The 26,679-nt window shown below is 47.5% G+C and overlaps 1 protein-coding gene across 2 annotated transcripts in view; it reads right to left on the bottom strand.

Moving 5' to 3' along the window:
• Window positions 1–3,509: 3,509 nt before the first annotated feature.
• Window positions 3,510–26,679, bottom strand: part of NUP58 (nucleoporin 58) — a 34,561-nt gene continuing 11,391 nt past the window's right edge. For both annotated transcript variants that reach the window (XM_047755626.1, XM_047755627.1), the window contains 11 exons: window positions 25,755–25,865; window positions 22,294–22,318; window positions 21,121–21,186; window positions 20,389–20,563; window positions 19,802–19,881; window positions 17,413–17,531; window positions 16,719–16,801; window positions 13,972–14,173; window positions 8,576–8,674; window positions 6,935–7,030; window positions 3,510–5,693 (listed from right to left, as the gene is read on the bottom strand). In XM_047755626.1, the coding sequence (XP_047611582.1) occupies window positions 5,524–5,693; window positions 6,935–7,030; window positions 8,576–8,674; window positions 13,972–14,173; window positions 16,719–16,801; window positions 17,413–17,531; window positions 19,802–19,881; window positions 20,389–20,563; window positions 21,121–21,186; window positions 22,294–22,318; window positions 25,755–25,865 (1,226 nt within the window). In that variant the 3' untranslated portion in view covers window positions 3,510–5,523. The remainder of the gene's footprint in view (window positions 5,694–6,934; window positions 7,031–8,575; window positions 8,675–13,971; window positions 14,174–16,718; window positions 16,802–17,412; window positions 17,532–19,801; window positions 19,882–20,388; window positions 20,564–21,120; window positions 21,187–22,293; window positions 22,319–25,754; window positions 25,866–26,679) is intronic.

Below are 26,679 nucleotides of genomic sequence, written 5' to 3'. Positions count from 1 at the left end.
CTCCCTACATTATACTAATTTGCATATATAAGTTAAAGGCTTGGATTCTGAAAAAGCTGCCTAGGTGTGAATTCTGCTCCATCCACTTCCTAGCTGAGTGACCATTAAACGTGACTTAACTTCTGTGCCTGTTTCCTCATTTGTAAAAAGAAGTAAAGTATCCACCTCACAGGAGCGAAGAAAATGAGTGAAGCCGGGGAAGCTCTTAAGAGCAGGTGCCAGCCCCTCCTCAGCATTGGCGGACCACCTCCTGCCCGTACTTGCATCTTCTAAGCGCCCCCCAGCTGCTTGCTCCCAGAAAACACTAAGCGACTTGGTACCAGGGGGTGCAAAGGGGAACGAGGACAAGAACAATAAATTCTCTGCGAGTCCAAAGGGCAGCCCACCCCTCAGCACGGCAACCTCTGTGAGTCTGGGGGCTTTTTTTTTTTTGGTTTTTTTTTTTTTTTTTTTTGCTTTTTAGGGCCACACTCGTGGCATATGGAGGTTCCTAAGCTAGGGGTTGAATCGAAGCTATGGCTGCTGGGCTACACCACAGCTCACAGCAATGCTGGATCCTTAACCCACTGAGCAAGGCCAGGGATCGAACCTGCGTCCTCATGGATGGCAGTTGGGTTTGTTAACTGCTGAGCCATGAAGCGTACTCCTGGAGGCTTTTTTGATTTGACTAATGGAACAATTAGGTGGAGGAAAAATATGTGCATCGATTCAAAAACCAGTGGGAAACGGCAAACAGCCTCCGGGCCAGGACCAATCCTCCAGGAATCCAGCCCGGCCCTCGCTGCTGTCTCTGGGCGCCTGTAGCTCCCTGCCTGGTTCCGTGGCTTTCTCGGGCCATCGAGGGTGATGTCGGCAAGGCGGCAAAGGCTTTAGCGGCACTCAGCCTGAGCTTCCAGAAACCACTATCCTCCTCGGCCAAGTCCGAGCCCTCAGCCCTCACCTCGATGGGACCTGGGTGGTGCCATGCGTGTGATTTCCCGCAGGAACTGTGCCGTCTCATTCCCTCCGGGCCTCTCAGAGGTTGGGCGTGAAAACCCGTGCGCCACTTCTGCAGCACAGAAAACCCAGCCCTTGAGTAAAGGGCTGAACGTGAGCCTCGGTTCCTTCAACGTCTGCCTTCCGGGGAACTGCTGAGATGCAACCAGATGAAGCGGAGGAAGTTCTGAGTGTGCTGCCCAGAAGAGACTCCACACTCGAACAAACAAGATCCCACTGTGCGTCTGAGACTGAGATTCCACCCGACCCAGACCTCCCACAGCGGCCCAGGCCTCCGAGCCCAGGCTCGTGGTCCCGAGAAAGCCCGGTGGTGTGTGCTTGGAAGGGGCAGTGCCGCCGGGCTACCTCGCCAGCAGAACAAGGGGATGCTGCGCCCTTGTGAGGAGCAGTCAAACCCAAATGTGTCTCACACGAAAATATCCCCTTTCAAAATTTCTAAAGACTCTACTCAAATGCCCTTGCTGCCAGAAGCACTACTGAGATCAGCAGCAGGTGAGTTTGAGCTTAGTCCACATCACAAAAGCACAGGCAATCTGCATTTGTGGTGACGTAAACGACCTCCCAGAACTAGAGGAGGAGCCCCTGGGAAATAACACCCACCCGGGCACTGCGGGGAAAACCCCCAGGGACCTGACCCTCGCTGTCAAGACCCTGCTGAAACCAAAGACCTCAAGATGCACATACCATGCTGTACAGAGGAAGCTGTCAATTCTCCCCAGGTCACAATATGTTTTATTTTTACGAACCTCATCAAAATCCCAATAGGGTCCTTCACGAGGAAAATCAACCTTGATAACAGCAGGTACATTGTAAAGAGTAAGGGGCCTGGAACAGCTACCCACACAGAAACAGAACAGAACAGAAGCAAGCAGGGCAGCTTCCCTGTTTGGAAGCGCGACAAAGCAGCCGCCACCAAGGAGCGCTGGCTACCAGCGAGGGAAGGCTGGCCGCCTCCACCGGGTCAGGGGCTACACACTGGGCGCCTCAACAGAGCCTGTATCCTTCTTCCTGCCACTCGCCCTGATGCTCCTCGCTTCTCAGAGCAGGAGCGTCTAGAAAAGAAACCTGCTCAAGGAGTTCCCCTTGTGGCTCAGCAGTAACAAACCCAACTCGTATCCAGGAGGATGCAGGTTCAATACCTGGCCTCACACACAGGGTTAAGGATCCGTGAGCTGCGGTGTACGCAGGAGTCGTGGCTTGGATCCTGTGTTGCTGTGTCTGTGGTGCAGGTCGGCAAGGGCAGCTCTGATTCGACCCCTAGCCTGGGAACTTCCATATGCTGCAGGTGCAGCCCTAAAAAGACAAAAGAAAAAAAAAAGAGACAAACTTGCTCTAGATCACACAGGTTCAGGGCAGGGGTCTGAACCCAGGTGCTTCCAGGAGCCCAACCCATCTCCTAAGAAAATTAGCAGCATACCTTATCTACAAAAAAATCAAGAAAGAACTCCTTAAAAAACAACAACAACAACAAAAAAAAAACGGAGTTCCCATCGTGGCTCAGCAGTAATGAACCGACTAGGACCCATGAGGATGTGGGTTTGATCCCTGGTCTCACTCAGAGGGTTAAGGGTCCGGCACTGCCGGGAGCTGTGGTGTATGTAGGTGGCAGATGCGGCTCCCATCTCCTCGAGGACCTGGTGTAAGGATGGACACAGGACCCACCCACACACATGCAAACGGCCGGCCACCTCAGGAGAAGAGTTACAAGGGCTGAGAATCCCTGGGCTGCAGACAGGAAGCCAGGAAGTGGGGTGTCACACAGACAGCAGGAATGTCTGTTCACACAGCATTTTTGGAAGCAGTTTGATATTGAAACATACAATGTGTATGCCTTTTCCGCAACTCCTACTGCGGAATCCATCCCAGAGAGACGTCAAACGTAGGCACGAGGGCCGAGTTCAGGGAACCCGCTGCGGCGCGCGGTGTGCAGGTGCCGTGGGGAGGAGGGGGCGCAGCGGGGCCCCCCACCCGTGCGGCCCTGCGAGCGTGAGGGGTCAGCACCGGAAAGCGCGCGGCCCGGGGGCCCCCGGAGACGCCGGGGCACGACACCCGCGCGCACCCGCCAGGCCCGGACCACGGCCTGCGCACACCGCGGGGAAGCCAGGCGGCAGGGAGCTGGGAGAACAAACATGGGATGTGAGGCGACGCGCGAGAGAAAGGCGACCCCTGCGCACGTGTCAACAAGGGCCTGTTTGTACAGGGCCAGAACGGCTACACCGCGCGCCGCCCGGGAGGAGCGGGCCCGGGAGCAGCGGGCCCGGGAGGACGGGCGCGGCCCAGGCCAGCGGAGCAAGGTCCCTTCCGGTTCCCCTCAAAGGCCCTGGTGCCAGCGTTTTCATCACCTTGGGGAGACCAAAGAGCACGGGACCAAGACCTCGCTATGCTATGTACAGCCTTTCAAAAGAAAAAAAAAATGTGTAAAGCAGTGAAAACAAACCACTAAAAACCAACCAGAGGATAAGAGAGGACCAGGAAGAAAAGGACGTATTAACAACTACTGACACCTACAGAGATTCGAAGCAACCGACACAGTCGACTTTATTGTTCACCAGTGACAGGCTCTGGACAAGGCGGAGACAAATGGACACGGGGACAACACGTTCAAACTCTGTCACAGGTCATCCGTTACAAAGTCCCAGAGGTCAACACAGGAAAATGTGGAATACATAAAGAAAAAAGCAAGAAATGTAAATACCCAGGTTTTTGCAGCACAATGCAATGTCCTTTTTAAAAAAAGCTTGTTGTGACTGTGTACTTAATTCTGACAGGAATGCAAAACACAAAACCCCATGTTTTCCTACCCTTCCCCAAAACCTGGGTCTGGGAAACTGCAGTATCAGAGAGGTGCACAAAAGTAAAAACAACTCGAGTGCTCGGAAACAAAGCATTTTCCTCATTTTAATGCATCGAGGTGCAAACATTTCAGTTCCAAAAGCCAATCATCGCTATGTGCAGATAAATAAAACAGACTGGACAACACTTCTATAATCAAACCCAACTAACATTATGCTAAAAATATATGTGTGTGTGTGTGTGTGTAGATATATATATATATATATATATATATGTAATACCTATTTTAGAAAAAAAGGTGCCTTGGTGAAAATGATTCTGAAAATATTCACTTGATGCACATTATGTACAAAACCTTCGATATAAAAAAATTAAATTATTTTCAATGACATTCCATCTTCACATGCCACCTGAAGACTATACTTGAAAGATACATAGGTCGACCTGACGGTTTCCGTCCGAAGTCATGGCTAAGGCAGTTCTCCCAAGGGCGCGCTCACCTTTTCACCTGCTCTCTGGGCCACTACTCGTACGAGCATCACAGAGGCCACCTGACATGTCTACGTGTTCTTACCTGGAGCTCTCTCTTCACTGCTAAGACAGGGGATCGTTTACTGTTACTACCAAGAATATTGTCTTTTCTTAAAATATATTGTTTCTCTATTCCAAATTAAGCACTTACTTAAGACATAAAGGAAAGAGGCTGATAAGCCCCCCCCCTCTGGTGTCAGTAGCAATAGCCCTATAAGAAAGAACTCTGTGTTGGAACAGCGAGAAGTTGCCACTCACCTAACAGTGCATATCCTTCACCTGCATAGAATCGATTTGGCTTAATAAATAGCTCTTTGCCCCCAGCACACCAGCCTGGAGCTCAAACCTGCGCTTGAGGGTTCATCTCGGCTATGAAAACACGGCTCCTATGGACAAGATGAGGGCAGGTGGGGGAATGGGGTTGCTGAAAGCTGTCTGAGGGGTCTTACAGCAGCCCCCCTCGTTTGCAGGAGCTGCTGAAGGTTCGAGTGGAAACAAACACGGGAAAGACTGGGGGCAGTGAAGTTGAGCTGGTCAAATATTTACACTGGCAACCATTTCACTAACTCTTTAAGCAAACAGCTACAATGACCTGGCACCTCTAAGCTCCTCATTCTACCAGCACTGAGGGTCTGAAGCACAAAAGGTGAGAGACAGAATACCCTTAGAAAAAGGGGGACAGTCTGAGGCGAGAGCTGTAGGTCTGTAAATATGTATTCCTACGCACACACACAGCTGGGTGTGATCCTGTATATAGTTTACATACATACTCACAAGATGCCCTGCAGTGCAGGTCAAAAGGCCTTTATCAGGGAACAAACTGATTCTAGGGCAGGCCCTGGAGTTCGAACCGTCTCTGTAAGCAACAAGTGTGCATAATTCACATAATGTAAACCTCGTCAGCCCAAACACTGCGCTCCCACACGCTTAAACAGTAGTCGTTTTTTCCCATCAGCGGTGTATCACAACATTCTTACACTGAGAATCAAAGTAACGAAAAAATTCACAACTAGGTTTCAAATTCACAAGAAAAAAAGTTGTTTAGCACGGCCAACAAGAACAAAGTTCAAATTCCAGAAGTAAGGAAAAATATCAAAATTTTATAAATCTCCTGGGATGCAAATTAATGACTGCATCAACTTTAGAAAAATAGACTCAGAGAAGGAACGCTGCTACAGATCCTCGCACCACGTCAACCCACGTTTATCTCTTTCCTCTTTTGTTTCCAGCTGGGGGTTTCTTCAACTGAAGGAGCTGTCCTCCCGTCCCAAAGCCTGCAGAGGCAGGATTGGACACCCCAAATGTCAAACCAGCCGACGCCGTGATGCCAGGATTGCTGAAGTTAAACCCAGATGTACTGGAGCTGCCAAAGCCTTATGTTTGGGGAAGAAAATAGTCACATGAGAAGTTAAATCACAAAAACAAATGTAACGAGCGGGGATGAGAGAGGCACATTTCTAGCTGAAAGAACGTATACCCCACAAAAACAGCCAATCATCTTAGGGCCCTTCATTGGCAACATGGAATTTTACAGGAAATTAATTCCGCTGGCGACTAAATGGCACCGTGTCAGACAGAAGTTTAGTGACCCAGGCCAGGGAGAAAGCCTTACGCAAACGGCTGAGGTCGACAGACGAGCTCAAGCTGCAGCCACCGTCGTGCGCATGAGACAGACCAAGGTGCCTTCTCCTCTGCCCCCCAGAAACAGTCTAGCAACGTGGAGAGGAGACCCTCACCAATGCTGAACCCACCTCTGGAATCCCAAGTCCCCCCAGGAGGCCTCAACCCCCAGCTTTTAGGACAGGGGATGCATGGGAGAGGGTACCTACCGTTCTGGTTTTATAAGCCCCCCCCCCCCCCCCCCCCGCATGATTAGGCTCAAATATCGCCGAGCCGACTAGTGTGAACACAGTCCAATCCGGATGCTGCGGATTTCTATCACCTTCCGCTGCAGGAAGTACTGATTTTAAACAGTACGTAATATGAAAGGGAATTTCTTTCAAATTCCTCAATGAAATTTAACTGGAATTCCACTGTCGCTATGATGGGCATGCTATCTCTCCTTAAGCATCGCACCTTAACACAAGCCATTATTTATGTACAAACAGAGGGAAGAGTGCACGAGGAGATGGAATTGGCGCATTTCTAACTAGAACTGTCTAGAGACTACGCCTACTGCAAAAAATGAACGAAGAACCCAGTTAATCGTTTGTAAGCCTGGGAGTCTTCACATCAGACGAGCTTACAACGAAACCACCTCTCTTTAGAAGAGAAGTTACTCTCCTGAGTAATGACAAAAACTGGGTTAAAACGTTCACAGTGGGCTCATTTCATAAAACCACTCTGTGTTCAAAATAACCGCTCGTTTAAAAAGGATATGACCGTGCGTTGCATCCGCCGTGGTGAGCTGGGAGACACGTGGGACACGCCTGACCTGCAGCTCGCAGGAGAGAAAGCTAGGACTCAGCAGCAAGGCGGGTGTGCTTCGTCCAGGGGGTGGGACCTGAACCGGGTTCTTCGTGGATGATGGAAATAACAACCCTTACATACACCCGTTTAAATGAAATCATTCGCACCTTAAATGGGCCTGAAATTCAGGCCAAAACACACAAACCTGCGCTAAGACTTCCTGAGGGTTTATTGGTTGTTCCGAATCCAAATGTGGACGCCCCTGTGGTGCTGCATCCAAAACCAGAGCTAGTTCCAAATCCTAGTGGGGCACAGAGAAACACACAACGCAGGTAAAACACAGGAGAAAGGTACTGTCGGTGAAGCCCCACCACCACCGAAGGTCTAACGACGAGGGCTCAACACCGTGGCCTTACTAACGAAGCCTGCCCTGTACTCCTGCGCACGGAGGCTCCTGGAAGAACCAAATCCACCCTGGAAGAAACTGTTTCTATCTACTTAGACTGCATTTATGACCCGTGGGTCATCGGGAAAGAACAAGGCCCTTTCTCTCCCAAGGAGACTAGAAATTTTGGTGACCAAGGCAGTAGTTTAGTCAAAACGGACACAGACACATCTACTTAGGGCTAGTTCATTTGGGGGCAAAAAAGACTAAATTCATAAAAAAGCACGGCATGCACAATTTGGTCACAAACTGCCACAAGGTGAGTTTCCTCTGCTTTACATTTACAAAAACATGTTCCCTTCAGAGGTCCACCCGCGGGAAAGCTGCAGGACCACACACTAGCCAATCACTTTAATTCCCCTCACCCGAGAGTGGCCTCCTGCTAGAGCGCCCGGGGTGCAACCGTGAGACATCGAGGGGGCCGTGGTGTTTGACCTCTTAACAATACTACAGGCACAATTTCAATCAAGAAAATGTTTTCATCACGTAAATTTCAAGAGGAGGTTCTCTTAAGGACCTGAGACTTGTTTCAAGGGCTCTAAAAATGAAGTTCAAATTTTTCTTAGGCTACTTGGCAAGAGCTTATCTCAAATATTGAGGTCACGGTATTACTGCCTGCAGCTCTACGAAATAGGGCAACAAAGTGGGTTATAGACCATCGGAATGATGCTGGCTGCCTCAATCCCAGGGATTCCCAACAGAGTCTAATAAATTAAGTAACCGTAATAGCGTGCAGGCTTTCCCCTTATGGCGATGACATATTTTAACAGAAACAGAGGAATCCTATTCACTTCGTGACAAGGCACCTGTCAAAACACAATCAACCCTCAATTATCCAACCCAGAGAATCGGGAATCCATCTGTATTTAGCCTGACGTTTCGGCAGAAGACTTACCTTTTTCCTAATTTAATGCACGAAACTATCGAAATCAACCTCACCGCTTACGGAGACCAGGCCCCAAGTGCTTAGCAACGAGCAGAAGCCGTGCCGTTTCGTTTCTAATGCAATTATTTCCCCCCTTGATGTGTTCGCTTTCAGGAAAAGAGGAGGATTAGGAGGATGACTGTCCAGAAGCAGTTTCGACTCCGACTAATTTTTTTTTAGGTTCATTTAATAAAACGAAGTCGCTTTCGAGTTCACAGTCAAGCACCACTGCTTTGAAAATGTGAACACCCGACCATTTAATTTTACTACCTTTTCGTATCGACTGTTCACCGGAGACAGTAGGGTTTTTCCAGTTCTACATCTACTACTAGAATGCACGGAGGATGCCTGGAGAGTCCTTTCTGTCCAGGCAGAACCTTGACTTCCAGAAGAGCAGATCCTCCTAGAAGTTTTGACAGGCTGGTAGCAATTCAAATGTATCAGAGCCCAATCAACAGAGAAAAGTGAAAGTGTACCTCCAAGGTTTGAAGAACCTAGGCCACGTGACTGCAGGCCAGTGCCAATACCTGAGCCGAATGGCGCTCCAAAACTAACTCCCAGAGGTGGCTGTGGCCCTGGTATGAAAAAAAAATGGGGGGGAAAAAGAACAAATTTGCCTTACTCTTTCGAGATTAAAGTTTCTTCATGAAATTATTTTTAAAATGAACAGTAACTACTTTCAACAAAGTCCATTTGCTAACCACTAGCTTTCAGGATGTCTCCTCCCCAGCCTACTTTACCTGTCCCAATGGTCTGACCTACGCAACAATAGATTTTTAAGAAATTACCTTCTTCACACTAGACAATTACGAGAGGCTTACCATACTGAAAGATGAATGTTAGTTTACCTATGAAATCATCTGAAATCTTTAATGTACTGTAAATGACAGTTCTTTCAGGGGTACCTCTAGAAGGATTTTAGATCTCCCCACTTGTTCTCTGGTAAAATTAGCTGGTGTCATTGGTAAAGGTTTTGCCTTTTTTTTTTCCTTCTTAAAAGAAGCTCTTTACTGGTAGAGCCGAGTCTCGATGGATCAAGAGAGACCGACACTAACAGGCAAAACCATCACGTTACTTCCTGAGAGTTACGGACCAAAAACGAGGCGTGATTGCTTACAGGAGATGTAAATGATATGTGCAATAAATAGATAAAAAAACAAGACAATGTTTTATTTTATTAAATTTATTGTTCATTTGAAGCAAATCCATTACACAGTAACATGACAATTCCAACGCGTTCACAGAAGGTGGGAACTGAGTTCTACTGCTCAGCCGCGCGACGCCACTCGTCCGGCCCTGACGGAGTAAGACCCACGAGCAACATTGACAAAGGCACCGCTGTGCCCCTTCACACGTCCCATACATTCAAGATTTCCAGTCCCAAGTCCCTTTCCAACAGTCGGGAAAATGTACTCAGATGCGGAACGATTAGCCATCCTTTGCCCACTTGCTACTTTAAAGATTTTGGCTGAGTTTGTTTGGCAAGATTCGCATCAAACTTACTAACCTCTCTTTTTAACTACTTCTTTTAAAAACTAAGTGGAATACAAAAATCTAAAAATCTCTCGTTTGATAAATAATTTATGAAAATTATTTGATAAATTTCATAGTACAATCTTCAGCCTTGTCTTTGTCAAGCACAGTGATCAGTGCATCTCAACGTTGAGGGAACTGCCCAGGTCATATACAGACAGATAGTTAAACTTCTCAAAGAAATCAACGCCTTCAAGTTGTTCAGTGAAGAATGAGGTTTGTATATTCAAAAGGTAGTGTGAAATTATAAAGCAGTAGAAGGAAAGCGAAACTGAGGACCTGGATTCCGCTACGCGGGGACAGAAACTGGACTTTTCAAAGCATCTACCCAGAGAATAAAGACGAACTGACAGCAGCCAGAGTTCTTAACCCTACTATTAAAAAATAAATTAAGAAAGGATTTAAGTTTTTACATCCAGTTTGAGTTCAATTTCAGAATGAAACACCTGCCCAGCAGCTCTTTTGTAAAATGTTACCATAGCAAAGAGAAATGAAGCCTATTACCTTCTTATTTCTAACAAAAACAATACGTAGCAAACACACACCCAGTCTCTAAGTGTCACGTGTTACGGAGGAGGCACTGCTGGCGGAAGACCCTAGAGAACCACGCACACCACGGCCCCCAGGTCACGCGCGCGCGGCGCCGCAGGCCGGTCTGCTTCTAGGAGCAGCCCTGGCATCCTCAAGACTCGGGCCGTCGGTGACCGAGACCTCTCACAGTGACAAGCCTTTCACTGCACAACAGGTACACGACACGCTTGAGTTCTGGACCCTCACACAAATTCTGAAGGCAACATCTTTATAAAACTAGTAGGCAAATGTATAACATTTTTGTCATCGTAAAAACTCATGATAAATCTCTCCCATGCCAAAGTCTCAGCATATATTACACTCTGGCCACCAGGTCAATTAGTTTCACTCTTAGAAAGCAGAATCTTCATCCTTCAGGCAGAGGTTACGTAAACAATGCGAGAAATCGGTTTCAGACTCGGAGGAGTCAGTCATTGGTCATTCAGTGAGAGGCTCTCAGTGCCGCCAATGAAGTAGCAATGTGTCCCCGTGATTTTGGCCCAGAGGAAACCTTCGTGTAGAGTAACATTTTACAAGAGTTACTGCATCGTATATTCACACACAGCGAAACCAAGGTTAGCACTGCAATTCACTTTTTCCAGAATAAATTCTACTTTCTCAAAAGTAAAACTGCATTCACAGGAAAAGGACTAAAGTGCTAAATTTTTCTTATAATTCTCAGTGATCACTCAAAATACCTAATGTATGAGCATGGTTACTCCTAAGTCATTATTTTTAAAATAATTTTTCTTAAAAACAAACAAACAAACAAAAAGTGTCTTTTCCCCAATTTGAAAACTCTTCCTCTTACTGATTTAATGGGGAATGCTCCTTTGGTTATTAAATACAACAAAATCACAAAACCACAAAATGAAATACCTACTTGAGTTTCCTATTTAACACTACACCTTAAATGTCCAAACCTGCTTCCTCCAAAAGCCAGAAAGTAGGAATTCCTAACAAATGTCTCAGCTCTCCTTAAAAACAGCAGCTAAGTCACAGGAAAAAAGTCTTTTTATGTAAACATCAAGAACTTTTAAAAGTGTCAAAACACCAGCAAAACTTAACCCCAGTACATTAGCTTAAAACAATCCATCCTAAGGAAAGGTCACGCTGAAAAGCCTCATGTCAATGTCCTAAGCGCTCCAAGAGGCCTCGGAAGCGCTGGGGGCAGGTGTGCTCGGGATCTGCCGCCGGGTGACGCACCCACCGACTGATGCTCGCTCCCTGCGCACACGGTCCCCCATCAACTCTCCTCGGCCTTCAGAAGCAGTGACCATAAATCACACACACCTAAGCTCTACTTTATATATATATATATATATATATATTTTTTTTTTTTTTTTTTCATTACAAGACACTGAAGAAGGATCAAGAAGTCACTTAAGTCCATACTTCCACCTCCAAGAAAGACGACAAGAAAGCATCTTCGGAAGGGAGCAGCCCAAGAGGTTATACGCTTTTTTACACTAATCAAGTCAAGCATCCATATGCAAAGAGAAGCAAAACCCTGACAACGCAAACCCTGCACCGGCCAACAGCACACGAGCTCCACCCAGCTTCACATAGATGGTCTTTAAAATGTGTTACTCACACTTAAAAAGATTTCATCAAGTTACAGGACATAGAGAGTAAGTCACTGGGAACAAAGCGAGATGCAACAGAGACAGGCATTTCCCCGAGGGCCGGACCGACCTCCACGCACTCCCAAACCTCGCATAATGCTGGCCTGACCACAACAGCTAACACCCGGCCCAGGACGGCACAAGGGAAAGGGCTAGGACGCCTGGGAGAGCTTTCGGCAAACAAGAGGAAACAAGAATACAGAATGATCACTATTTAGCTTCCGAGTTCTAGAAACCCACACAACTCAAAATGAAAAACGCTGTAAGACTGTTTTGATGACTAAGCTGCAAATCCTGCCCCCTAGTTAGAAAGCTCTCCCGTGAGCCTCAGGACTACAGGGCATGTCCCAGGCAGGCAGTTTCTCCAAAGCAGGGCAAACGTTCACCACGCCTTGACGGTCGTGAGCAAAGCGCTCTTCCAGATGCTTACCCGCAATTAAGGAGATGCTCTCCCGGCTCCCGACGCCCCCCAGACAGCAAGCTGCACGTCTCCGCTGTCCACCTTTACACCCCGGGGCCTGGCACACGGGAGGCACGCGCGTCTGCAGGCTGAACACCCACCTTCACCTGCCCACAAGCCCAGAGTGGACGGTGCAAACCTATACACCTCCAGACGGCCTGCACAGGCACGCTCCTCCTAAGACACGGACACAGCTGTTGGCAGACAGGTGGGCCTGCTGTCTTTTCGGGGTACACCACGCAGACCACAGAACACAACGCACAGCAGAACGTTTCAGATAACTGACTCTTCCCAAGTCTTACTGATGAGAATGAATTCCCTTGTTGGAAGAACACTTAGCCAAATCCTACTCATCTGATCCATTGGAAGATTACCACGTGCTCTGAGAAGTAAGCTGGTACCAGAGTTGGCCTGACCGGCTGGTTCATGGTTCGCAATCCTAAGAACGGCTGACCCCCGACTGACTCTTCCCTCTGGAACTTGAGAAGGGGCCCTGCGCTCCTGCCCGTGCAAGGACTGCCACGCGTGCTTCGGCGCCCACGGTTCCAGCCAGGGAACGCAAAGGAAGTGGACAAACCCATCATCAGCCGTGGACTGACGGTCCGTCAATTCTGTCATCTCCAAACGCGAAGAGCAATTTCTCACACTGCCCAAGTTCAAAAGCTTCCCTAGCAGAGGCAGCCTGAACGCCACCTTGAGATGGATGGTTTTCGGTTTTTTGTCCTGTGATCTACCGCTGGACTAGATGGGAGTTTCAGAAAGACACACGCCACAATGTAACTAGTAAGTGCTACTCAGAAATCTACCAAAGAGTCAAGAAAAGAATCAATATCCACTAAGACTACCCCTTTCTGTCACACTTCGAGCCCAACAAAATAAGGACTAGGAAAGTCCAAGCGAGGTAACAACCTCTGAAGGACGAAGGACCAGGCTAAACACTGCAGAACCAGACCAGGACGTGGCTCTCCGGAACAGACGTTACACCGAGGACTAAACTGCCCTGCTCTCCCGTCTCTCACCAGGGAGGCTACACTCAGGGGCTCAGCCTGCAGGTCACGCTTCCGGACGCACACTCACCCGGAGCAGCGCCAAGCACGCCTTCCTGCTCGGCCAGTGCTGTGCATCCTGAAGGACGCCAACAGCTCTGAGCCGCACCTTCTTCCGAGTCTGGGTGAGAAGGCCTGCGCGGGCTCTGCTCATCATGCAAAGAAGCGCACTACCTTCGACACACCTTCAGCCAGGGAAGATACGCCGCACCCTGCCGGGGGCGGCAGGGGGTGGGGGGGTGGGGGGCTCTGCAGTGCCTGTGCAGCCAGCACCTTGGGCTGGAGCATCTCTGACTTTGAAACATCTGACACAATCACAGTTTCAGAGTCCGTTGTTGTTAGCTGTAATTCAGTAGTGAAACGCCGTGTTCTCAAGGGCAATGCTAGCAATGCAGCAAATAACATTACGTCGATTCACAATGTTCAGTATCTCATGGATGGATCATTATTGCTAAGACTCCCCTGTGGGATCGTAGGGTATGTGTTTTGTAAGTGTGTCCATCACAATTTTTAGACTGTATTGGGACAGCTAGTCATAGAAACTTCTTCAGTGCTAACACGAAAGGAAGACTTATAAAACTGCACACAAATGCCCTGCATTTTAACAGTAAGAAGCTATAACTTGAATGCATCCAGACCTGTAGCAGGCTGTTGCTGCTGGGTAAGTGTTGCAGCCATGGCAACGGCTGCTGCGTTTGGCATGTTGCTGAAAGGGGTGGGTCCAGTGGTGACTCTGGGCGCACTCTGCCACTTCTTGGCTTCTGCCCTCCTGGCTTCAAACACATCCACAGCGTCTCCCAAGAACATCTTCCTGTAGCCAAGGTACTGTTCCTTGAGCACCTACAGGCATGAAGAAAAGGTTAATCAACTCTTGTGCTAACTTTGGTATTCTGGGAATGAACATACCCGTGAAATGAGACAGCAAAGACGGATCAAAAACACTGCCAGTATCATCCACGTCCTCTAAGCTGCGACGCCAAGCGCTGAGACTGCGTGTGCGTGGAGTGGGAAGGGATGAACCCAAGAGTTCCATCACGCCTTGAGTGCTTTCCTTCCTGTTCTAGTCCTATGTTTTGACAATCAACTGCCTTAAATGTTCTGGCTTCGTGAAGCCCTCTTTAAAACAAGTTAGCTAAGGGAGTTTCCGTGTGGCGCAGTGGAAACAAATCCGACTAGGAACCATGAGGTTGCGGGTTCGGTCCCTGGCCTCGCTCAGTGGGTTAAGGATCCGGCGTTGCCGTGAGCTGTGGTGTAGGTCTCAGACACAGCTCGGATCCCGAGTTGCTGTGGCTGTGGTGTAGGCTGGCGGCTACAGCTCTGATGAGACCCCTAGCCTAGGAACCTCCATAGGCTGAGGGTGCGGCCCTTAAAAAAAAAAAGACCAAAAAAACCACAAAAAAAACCCAAGTAGATCAAAACGCCACATGAAGTCCATCCAACACAATCTGGGGCTGTTTTGTGTGAATCTGCCTCATTATTTCATGGCTATGTCACTGGAAAAGGCAGTTTCCAAACCAGAAAATTAAAAAAATATTCCCCGGGGGGGGGGGGTGGAGCACGTCTGTGTGGCAAACTGATAAAACAACCTCAAGAGGACCCTGACACTGGCTGGGGCGGGCGCGTGGACATGCGTTCTAACAGCGCCCCACTTTTGGGTGTGTTGGGAAATTTCCACAATAAAAACTGAGGGGGAGAAACATCTGCACAACACAGACCTCAAAGTGCCAACAGAGAATCGCCCTTGGCACTTTCAAAAACTAAACTAATACTTATTATAGACAAAGTTTCAAGAGAATTTAATACAAATTCCTCTTTTAATACTAAATTATTTTAAAGATTTGGTTTAGTGTTTTTTTTTTTTTAGGACTGCACATGTGGCATGTGGAGGTTCCCAGGCTAGGGGCTAAATTGGAGCTGTAGCCGCCGGCCTACACCACAGCCACAGCAACATAGGATCCAAGCCACATCTACAACCTACACCATACATAGCTCACGGCAACGCTGGATCCTTAACCCACTGAGCAAGGCCAGGGATCAAACCCACAACCTCATGGTTCCTAGTCGGATTCATTAACACTGTGCCACAACGGGAACTCCTTGGATGCTTTGAATTTTAAAGGTTTTCTGTAACCACATATAAACTCCAAGAAAGACTTAAATTCTATTTGCTTGGTGGGACAAAACGTACTCATATTTAACATCTCACCCCAATATTAAAAATTAACACACTGGAGTTCCTGTCATTGGCTCGATAGTTAACGAACCCAACTAGCATCCATGAGGACTCAGGTTCGATCCCTGGCCTTGCTCAGTGGGTTAGGGAGCTGGTGTTGCCGTGAGCTGTGGTGCAGGTTGAAGATGCGGCTCAGATCCCGAGTTACTGCAGCTGTGGTATAGGCCAGCAGCTACAGCTCCGATTCAAACCCCTAGCCTGGGAATCTCCATGTGCCACAGGTGCAGCCCTCAAAAGACCAAAAAAAAAAAAAAAACAAACAAACAAAGAAAACCAAAACAAAACAACAAAACAAAAATGTTGTACCAGGTTCAAAATATTCAGTGACAATTTTTTGTTTAATTACATAATAAATACGAACAGCTCTCTGTATTTAGAAGGGACAAATGCTATAAGCAAGTTTTTTAATGCAGGGGCCAATAAACATTTAAAACACACATAAAATTAAAGCAGTGAGAAATGATATTGCTACTAAGAACGTTTATTGTCTGTAGTACTATGTGTAGTGGTAAAGAGATGGAAGCAACCGAAATGTCCAACAAAAGACGACAGGTTAAACACCCATCGCGCAGTTAAGCCCCACAGCGAAACCCTGCACAGCCTCTAACAAGGACGTTGAAGCAGCACGGGGGTGACCGTGCCAAGCTGTTCACCACATATTGCTGAAAAGTTCAATTAAGAGGGAGTCGATGTGGGGCAGTGGAAACGAATGCGACTAGGAACCACAAGGTTGTGGGTTTGACCCCTGGCCTCGCTCAGTGGGTTAAGGATCTGGCGTTGCCATGAGCTGTGGTGTAGGTCGCAGATGTGGCTCAGATCCGGATCCTGCATTGCTGCGGCCGGCAGCTGTAGCTCCGATTCAACTCCTAGCCTGGGAACCTCCATGTGCCACAGGTGCGGCCCTAAAAGCAAAAAAGAAAGGAAGAGATGAAAAGTCAAAATAACAGATTACAGAGGATTTTCTTAAACAAAAGAGGTCTGATCTGCGGGTGTGTCTTGGCATGATTATATATGATTTTAGCTTCAGCCTTTTTAACTCACATGCCATTTTAGCTACTTCTGCCATAAGCATGAACACTTCTGTCCTGCAAATGAACAAACGCCTCACTCGGGTATGATGTCCAGGTAGGGGAACAGGCAATGAAATCTTACCTTCACGTTTTCATGAACAGACTGAAGCTGTGCAGCTAAAGCTACAAAGGTTTGATAAATTTTCTGCATAGCCATTGACAAATCTATAAAAGAAAATACATTATCACACAAACACGAATACAACACAACCAATGGTATTTTGCTATTACTCGGGTCCAATTCTTGGCACAACAGTGTGTAGGATGCAAAAACCGCACTGATCCTTCCACGGAGCGAGAAGACAGCAGGGCGGACTGAGGGGAGGCTGGGAGGCTGAGGGAGGAGCAAGGAGGGTGCGGGACGTACACGGGGACACCTCACGAGAAAGTGCCTCTGACTCACAGGGTGAAGACCTCCTCCAGGACGTCTACGGAAATTTCCCGACGGCGCCTGAAGGCGACTACTAGGAATAATCTAGAGTATCTGCCATGCAACAACAGCTTAAGCGCTCTTACTGAAAACACAAGGCTATTAAAAAATGTACCAGGAAAGGGCTTCCCGCTGTGGCACAACGGGATGGGTGGTGTCTTGCTCGGGAGCGCCAGGACACAGGTTCGATCCCCAGCCCAGGGCAGGGGGTTAGGGATCCGGCACTGTCATAGCTGGGGCTTAGGTCGCAACTGCTGCTGGGATCTGATCCCTGGCCCGGGAACTCCATATGCTCCAGGGCAGCCGAAAAAGGAAAGAAAAGCAACTGGCCGGGAAAGCGTGTTACCTTGCGGGGTGATATGTGAGCTGCTGGCCTGGCTGGCGAGGTGGTTCTCCAGTTCCTCAATCTGCTGCCTGTACTGCTGGAGCTGCACTTCAAACTGCTGCACCAAGACTCGGAAGTAGCTACGCAGAAACATTACAAAGCACATCACAGTCCAAAACTCTGTCTCCTTTGGATTCAAAACACCAACACATAAAAACTGATTCAGGTCCCCAGTTCAACAGGGCCTTTGAATCAGTCTGATAACATAACGTATCTTTAAGTGGCAGAGATGTTACTGAAACAAAATCCCAATGTGCACGTTACCGAGACATCAAAAACAGGTGCATACCCTTATTCCAATCATTAAAATCCCAATTAAGGGATAATCTACAAAATAATTTAATACTCTTCAAAAGGATCAAGGTCATCAAAGAAAAGGAAAGACTGAATCAATGCTACAGACTGGAAGAGATTACGGGAAAGTAACAAAACACAGCGTGAAAAGGATGCCAGGACAGGTAGAATATGCGCGTGGAAAAGTCAGTAAAATTTCCTGAGCTCGGCAGTTTGGTTAACACAGCGCCGATGCGCATTCACCTTCCTGAGAATGACACTGGGCGACTACCCGTTGTGCTCACAGGAGAGGAAGCAGGAAAGGAAGAGAAGGAAATCCTTTGTACTAGCCCTGCCCCAACTTCCCCGTACACCTAAATTTCAAAAGAGAAAGTTTCAAAAGTGTTCTTGTCAGTGAGATTTTACAGCCTAGTACTTACAGTTCTTATACCCAGAACCTGAAAAGACTACAGCCTCCAAAAGCACATGTAATTACGATGACTATTCTGAGAACTGTAACCAGAGACATGCTACAAAGACAGAAAGCAGACCATGCAGTCGGAACATCGCCCTGTAAGCAAGAGGGAACTGGGCAAGATTTCAGCAAGGGAAAAACCAAACACCTCGACCCATCCCAAGATGAGCTGTGGTGGCAGCATGAACAGTAAGACAGTGGGAGCGGGTCCAGCAAAGACCCTCATCCACCATCAGGGAGGGTAACACGAGTGCCACTGGCATTTCCCTACGTGTAAGAAATACACTCTAGGAGCTCCCACTGCGGCACAAGGGGATCGGCTGCACCTCTGCAGTGCTGGGATGCACGTTTGACCCCTGGCCCCGCACGGTAAGGCTGAGAATCTGGCGCTGTTGCAGCTGCGACGTAGGTCGAAACTATGGCTGCCGGGATCTGATCCCTGGCCCGGCCTCTCCACACGGCGCAAGGCAGCCAAAAAAGAAGGAAAAGGAGACAGAGCAAAAACCTACACTGCATGAGCACGGAGGGCATGATGTCTGCAAACCGCCACCTGTTCAGGGGAAGCGTGTTTATCCAGAGAACAAAACAAGCAGAGGGAAATGTTAGCGGGCAGGGCATGTGGATGTGGGAGGCAGAACTGCTTTAACCTTGAAACTTGCCTGTAAATCTGAAAAAATCTTTTAAGTTTTTTTTCAGGGCCCAGGAGTCAAACACCCCTCCGGGCACAAGCCCAGAACGTCACCTCTCCCGGCCACGGGCCCTGTTAGGCAGGCGTTGCGGACAATCAGGGACAGTGGTGTGGCGAGCATGTGACAGCCTCAGCCACGGTCCTGAGCAACAGGAACAGATACAAAAACACAGACAGGATATGTATCACGGGGCTGGGTATACAAGCTGGGTACAGATGGATTTTTCCGTTTTACTTACCTACACACTGTCATTTTTCTTTCTGAAGATTTATTATCCCAGCAAATAAAAGTTACAGAAGCAAAATAAACGGTTAAACTATATTTAGCCCTGGGTAAGGAAGGGGCTACCATAAAATTATTTTTAAATTGAAATTCCTTATGGGCAAAAACATAAATTTCTACTATCTGCAAAACTTAATCAAATGAGAGTTCTGTTGTGGCTCAGCAGAAACAAAACTGACTAGCATCCATAAGGAAGCAGGTTCGATCCCTGGCCTTGCTCAGTGGGTTAAGGATCCTGCACTGCTATGGCTGTGATGTAGGCTGGCAGCTGCAGGTCCGATTCGACCCCTAGCCTGGAAACCTCCGTATGTCACAGGTGTGGCCCTAAAAAAGCAAAAAAAAAAAGAAAAAGAAAAAAGAAAGAAAAATTAATCAAGTGGAATACACCCTCTAAGTAATACAAAATGCTACTGCATAACAAAGGTTAAAAGCTCAGATCTGATCCTTCAATAAAAGGGGGATTATATACCTTCTTAGAATTATTATGAAAATTAAATTTAAATATCCACATAAAGTGAGCGGGCTTGCTACAAAGTAAACTAAACACTTCTAGCCTGTATGTTGTTTTTACTATTCTGCCTTTTTAAAGCAAGAAATATTTGTTTAAAAAAAAAAAAATCCAATGACTTACTCAGCAGGAGCTGTATTTTCATGTTGGAGTCCAGGTGGTGTTTTCTGAGTCCTTAAAGCTATTTCAGCATTTTTTAACTCCTAATATAACAGAGATTTTAAAAGAGAAAAAAGCCAGTTAAAAATTGGGCTAAAAATACCAACTCTCGCACAGGACTGAAACTTCACCAAGGCCACTCTACGGGCTTCGTGCTGTACGGGCCTACTGTGGATGAAGCCGCTCTGCAGGCTGCTGAAAGCTCTTTCCAGGGAAGACAAACTGCACTTTCAACAAACTTCATAATAAACTGAGAATGGGCTCTACTGATCTACTAAGAAACTATGGTTTTCTGTAGGACTCATGCAGTTAAAACAGCTATTTCTATTTGAAAAAAACAAACTGGAAAAAAAAAAATCCTACAATAAAATGACAGGTGAGACAGGAGTTCCCAATGTGGCACAAGGGGTTAAGCATCCAAGTGCAGCAGCTTGGGACTGCCCTGGCCCAGAGCAGTGGGTTAGGGGATGCAGCGCTGCCACCGGCCAGGAACTTCCACATGCCATGGGTGCGGCCACAAGGTTTTTCAGAAAGGCCTTCGGCGAGCTTACCTGAGCGGTCTCTATTTTCAGCTTGTCGATGCTGAGGGTGTTTCTCTGCAGCCCACTGGCAGCCAACGACAAGAGCTGCTTCAGGGCTTTAATATCTTCTTGTACCTTGAGCATCGCTTTTGAAGACATTCTACTAATTTCTTCTTGCACCTGTTTTTGTTCCTTCACAAATTTCCTTAAAAAATAAGTAAAACTGAGTTTAAAAAATGTACCTCTGGGGAGTTCCCGTCGTGGCTCAGTGGTTAACAAATCTGACTAGGAACCATGAGGTTGTGGGTTTGATCCCTGGCCTTGCCCAGTGGGTTAAGGATCTGGCATTGCTGTGAGCTGTGGTGTAGGTCACAGACGTGGCTTAGATCCCACGCTGTGGTGTAGGCCGGCGGCAACAGCTCTGATTCAACCCCTAACCTGGGAACCTCCATGTGCCACAGGTGCGGCCCTAAAAAAGACTAAAATCAAATAAAATAAAACAGGCCATTCAGAATTTTAAGGCCAAGTGTTTCAAGACGCAAACACTAAAAATTCATTTACAGTTGACATTTTACAGCAGCGCATTTACAGAATTTCACTTCCTTTACTTCCTTAAGTCCATTGTTCTGCCTCCTACTTTCTAAGAGCATGAACCCGTGCAGCCAGGCTACAGTGTCGAGGAGCAGCAGCGACGGGGGCCCTGACACCCACCCGAGCAGCTCCGAGGACGGTTTACGGATGGAAGACACTGGACACACTTACTGCAGGTTGTCGACGTCCTGGCAGATGACAGGAGGCAGACTCTCATCCTTGAGCGCTTTGCTGTCCCTAGGGAAGATGCCACAGGGGCGTGAACACGGCTGCCCGCATCAAAAGCAGACGGCTGAGTTTTCCTAGCATGTGTGTGAAGACACAACAGAGCAAATACACCCCATTTTCAGCTTTGCTGGAGGGCTTTAAAGTTCTTTATAAAGAACAATACATGTCCTGTCCTATAAAATAACCATTCACCTGACACGGAGGCGTCTTTTCTAAGACTGGCGTCTCCTACGATACACACAGATACATGTGACCCCTTCTTTAAGAACAAAATGAGAAAAACCACAGAACGGATGAGACAGGACGCTTAAGATCCTGTCTGTACTCCAGGGCTCATGAAAGAAGGTCTGCAGAAGCCCTCGTAATGAGACGCTCAGCACACTCTATCATTCTACAACTGCACGGTGTTCCTCAACAAAAGAAGACGCGGGAGGAGCCTTAGGGCATCACAACTACCCAAGAGCAGCGGCACTGACGGTTAAGACTCGGCCCCAGGGCTGCTGCCGCTGCTGCCGGGACCTAACCCCAGGCCAAGCGCAGCCTCTCGGCTCCCTCACCCAGGCAGCGGGGCTCAACTACACCCGGGCGTTCGGGAGGCGTGAGCCTCATCACTGATTCACAAATGCTTCATTGACAGTCCTACAATGGAGAACACACGCGGCCAGAACCACCTGCAAACACTACAGGACGCACAGCGAGTCTCCGCCCCCCGGTCATCCCCGGGAGACGGAGGCTGCTGGCTCAGGAACGCATGTATCCGACAAAAGGCATCTACACATACTTTTAAAATGTGTGTCTGTAAAGAAAAGGTGCTCCGACAATAAAGGCCCATGAGTTGTTCAATACGTAATCATTTTAAAATACGTACTTCTGTATTTATTTATCACTTGTGGAGAAGCCAACGACTTCCTAGAAAGAAACTGTTAGAAACTGCCTCAAAGACCTGACCTTTCAGAGTCTCTCCAGAGCCCGTGCTTACTATTCTATTTTCAAAACTCAAGACATTTTCTTCTAAATGCATACAGGTTCCATTCACGTCCAAACATACCACCTGTTTACAATTTAACATGTGCAACTCTTTAATTAAATATGGTAAAAGTTAAATGGTAAACTTACTCTGGTCTTGTTCCTGTTTTATCACCTAGAAAATTCAAGAAGCTCTGTGTAAAAATAGGTAACTTAGCAAATGTATTTCAAACACAAGTGTTAAGTGCACACACACAGACTGAAGTACAAACAGAAATGGTTAAGGGTTTCTTAGACGGCCTCTCCACATCATGTGATGTCACGACCTGTCACAAACCCCAAACACAGAGCATGACTGAGGCGTGTTCACACACAGGTAAATGCGACGACGGAGCTGACCTGCACCTACTACGTTCAAGGGCAAGAAGCTTCCTCTTTCAACGACCTTCCTTGAAAAATGTCTTGCCCAGCGAAGAGTTTACCTCCTGAGAGCTTTATTTGACGGCTTTTTAAGAACCTATCAGCAGAGTACTAGCATACTGCAAATTACCTACATATCTTACAAAAGCAGCGAACCCTAAAGAATGAAGCTCGTTAAGGCGGGCCCAGCAGTAAGACCTATCCGGCAGTTATCACTAACAGCACGCATCTGAAAGGAGAAAAGCAAAACGCGCCTTCAGCAAAATGCCAGGGACTCACTTTCTGCTTTTCTGAAATTTACTTCTGGATACAAACGTAAGAACTCCTTACGTAACAAGGTACAGAAAATACAGAAAGCCACAAAACTTCAGCCCACCAGAACCGCCACGGTCCCTTCCAGCCTTTTTCTGCACTTACAGGTGCCCTTTAAGAGCAACCAGGACTCCGTCATATTTTAACATGTTTTCTCAGCTTGTTGTATTTTCCACGTCACTTGAAATGACTCTGAATGACCAGAGTACGATGACGCAGCGGTCTGAGAGCCTTTATGCCCACCCCCTTCCTGAGCACACGAGCATTCACCATATAAACAGTGTGACCGGCCGCAGTGACTGCCGACCTAAGGGGCTGTGCACTGCTCTGTCTGCAGGTCAAGAGGAGGAACTGCAGGTGAGGAGGGGACCAGGGACGGCACCTGCCGATGAGCAAGCTCATCACGTAAACAATTCACCGTCCCGTCCACTACAAACCAGAGTGCCTTTCCCAATCCACTCTCAAAAGCGATAAACAAAGCCTTTAAAACACTGCTGCAGGGTATGCAGGTAAAAAAGCCACTTCATTCTGATGTGAATTCATGTTTCTGATACATTAAGTAAAACATTTATTTCAAATGTTAACTAGACAAATGTATTTCTCCTTTTGTGAACTGCCTCTTCTTGGTAGTGACACTGGTTTTTCGAGGGACGCACCTGCAGAATAAGGAGGTTCCCAGGCTAGGGGACTACTCGGAGCTACAGCTGCTGGCCTACACCACAGCCACAGCAATGCAGGATCCTTAACTCACTGAACAAGGCCAGGGATTGGACCCACGTCCTCATGGATACCAGGCAGATTCATTTCTGCTGAGCCACAACAGGAACTCCCTACCTTTTACCTTGGCACATGGGGTTTCTTTCGGTTTACTTCTTTAGTAGAACTGCGATTTATTTTTCCGTGTTGTGTTTCACTGAGTCTAAGGTTTTTTTCTCCACGGTTTATCATTCCTGAAATTGGTACCCATGTTCTATAGACAATGTTTTAGATTAAATGAAATACAGTAATATAACAGAGATTTTATTTCATAAGTAATTCAACTTTTTGATGACTGATTACTGTTTTGCTTTTTTTTTTTTTGTCTTTCGTCTTTTTTTTTGTTGTTGTTGTTGCTATTTCTTGGGCCGCTCCCGCGGCATATGGAGGTTCCCAGGCTAGGGGTTGAATCGGAGCTGTAGCCACCGGCCTACGCCAGAGCCACAGCAACGCAGGATCCGAGCCGCGTCTGCAACCTACACCACAGCTCACGGCAACGCCGGATCCTTAACCCACTGAGCAAGGGCAGGGACCGAACCCGCAACCTCATGGTTCCTAGTCGGATTCGTTAACCACTGTGCCACGACGGGAACTCCCGTTTTGCTGTTTTTGATATTCTACTTTTACCATATGTTACAAGAATTTAAGTGCTCCCAAACGTGTATGGAAGCCTGCACCTATTTCTAGATGACCACGGAATGCTAACGGGTCTCCACACCGGATCCTGCCTGCCCGTACAACACCTTCACGTGGCTGTCATTTTAACGATTTTTAGGCTAATAATTAACCCTAACACAGTATCTCCTTACAATAAAACCCACGTCCAGTCTTTTAAATTCCTCTGCGGATGTGGGACACCTTCGCCGCCAGGTCAGCCGAAGTCCTTCAGGGCATCAGTGCAGAGAGCACGCGTGCACTAGCGGAGCACGGGAGCATGAGGAGCAGAGGAGACGGTGCAAAATGTAACAGCCACACACGTGGACCTATGACCCTAAAAACTTCCAGGCGAACCTGGATGGGAAAATGTCCTGAGGAATACGCAGCATGGCAAGGGCACAGAGGAAAGGGCATTCTCACACTGGCTGGAGAGTAAATACATCGGTGAAAGCATTCTGGAAAGCGACATCACAACATACACCAGCAGTCTCCAAATGTCCCTCCCTCAAAGCCTGGACTTCAGTTTACAGGTATTTGCCCGAGGAAAGAGCCAAACAGGAACACAAAGGGACGACAAAAGCCAAGCTCACTGCCTGGGTGCCGGGCCTGGCCAGTTTGGCGAACAGTAATCCCCAGGCCCAGCCCTGGGGCGGGGCGCTTCCCTCCCCTAGGACCGAGAGGACAGATAACCGGAAAATGTCATAGAGTGGTGAAGCGGGGCTGGGACCTGCAGCCCCGAGCTGACCCAAACCACCACCCGCCCCTCTCCACAAGGACGCCCGCAGCGACACTTCCCAGAGGGAAGAACGGGAGACAAACACTGAGATGCTGGCTGCCTCGACGATAACGCATCCGCTCAAAAAACTGCTATCAAGCTGCAATGAAATATTTTTAAAGAATTACTGAAGATCCCTTTGTGGCTCAGCAGTTAACAAATATGGTTAGGATCCATGAGGATGTGGATTCGATCCCTGGCCTTGTGGGTTAAGGATCTAGAATTGCCGTGAGCTGTGGTGTAGGTCGCCGATTCAGCTTGGATCCTGTGTGGCTGTGGCGATGGTGGAGGCCGGCAGCTACAGCTCCGATTTGACCCCTAGCCTGGGAACCTCCATATGCTGCAGATGCAGCCCTGAAAAGCAAAAAAAAGAATTATTGACACTGATCAAAATTTATGACACTTTACAAGAGAAGGAACAGCTACAAAGCAATGCATGTATCCTGGTCCCCATTTGAAAGCGTTTATGAACACATGCGCTGAGATGGCTCCATGAGCATAAGTCATGCAAATCTGAGTTATCTACAAAGATAAAACCTTAAATGCACACCACACACAGTATTTGTGAAATATAATGCAAATTTTTAAATAAAAACTTTACTACTGAATATTTAACTCTCAACCTCTCAGCCATGGGAATCTAAGCTCCATCGACAGGACGGGGAGAACCCAAAGTTACAACAGGACTTACTCTTTTTATCTGATGAGCTACTGAAGTCGATGCCGCCAAGGCCTTCGTTGCCTGCAGTCGAAGTAGCTGCCGTGGTTCCCAGGGTCAGGCCCAAAGCATTCTGTCCAAGGCCTGCGGACAAGCCAGCCGTCACTCACCAAGGCTTCTAGATGGTCTCTCGCACCCCACCCCCACCCCCACCCCCAAGCGCACACAAACGCTCTTGGCTGGACCCCAGGCCAGGCGCGTCCTTGACTGGGACAAGCAACAGGAAACAAGCCCAGCGCGTGCTGCGGACACACACTAACGGTCCAGCTTGGATGCGACAGCACGTGCAGCTTGGATGAGGTGACTTTTACTCACTAAAAGGGCCGGAATCTATTCCTTCACTATATATGGAAAAGTATTTGCTGTTCTTAGACCCTCTCTACCAAAGTCATTTTGGTTCGTGTATTTTTAGGGACTCTATCTTGTCTTCCAACCATGCTCTGGAATTATATACTCTTAAAATACTCTAGTACTGGATGTATTCACTGGATGGAGGAAAACAACATATTCAATATTCAGGTGAATCTTCATGTCGTATACTTTAAATATTTTACAGTTTTACTTGTCAATTCGACCGTAACAAGGCTGGGGAAACATAAATAAAACAGTCCAGTGTGAATTTCTATTCATTTCTATACCATATAAAGCAAAGAGTTTTACTATTAATGAAACTTTAAAAACTAATAATTAAAGACTTAGAGTTTGAAAATCATCAAAATTCCATATTCTCAAGTTCTTTCCATTACACGTGGAGCTGGACTGTAATTAAGTAAAGCCACCGGGTACACCAGCGAGTCAAGGAGGGGCGTCTGAAGGACCTAAGCTGTTAGAGCACGCCAGCCGGGGCTGCCGCGACAGACAAGAGGCTATGTACTTCAAACTGAAACCAAGGCAACAG

This window comes from Phacochoerus africanus, chromosome 13 (assembly GCF_016906955.1).
Source record: "Phacochoerus africanus isolate WHEZ1 chromosome 13, ROS_Pafr_v1, whole genome shotgun sequence".
Classification (NCBI taxonomy): domain Eukaryota; kingdom Metazoa; phylum Chordata; class Mammalia; order Artiodactyla; family Suidae; genus Phacochoerus; species Phacochoerus africanus.
This window is presented reverse-complemented; position numbering and strand designations above follow the sequence as displayed.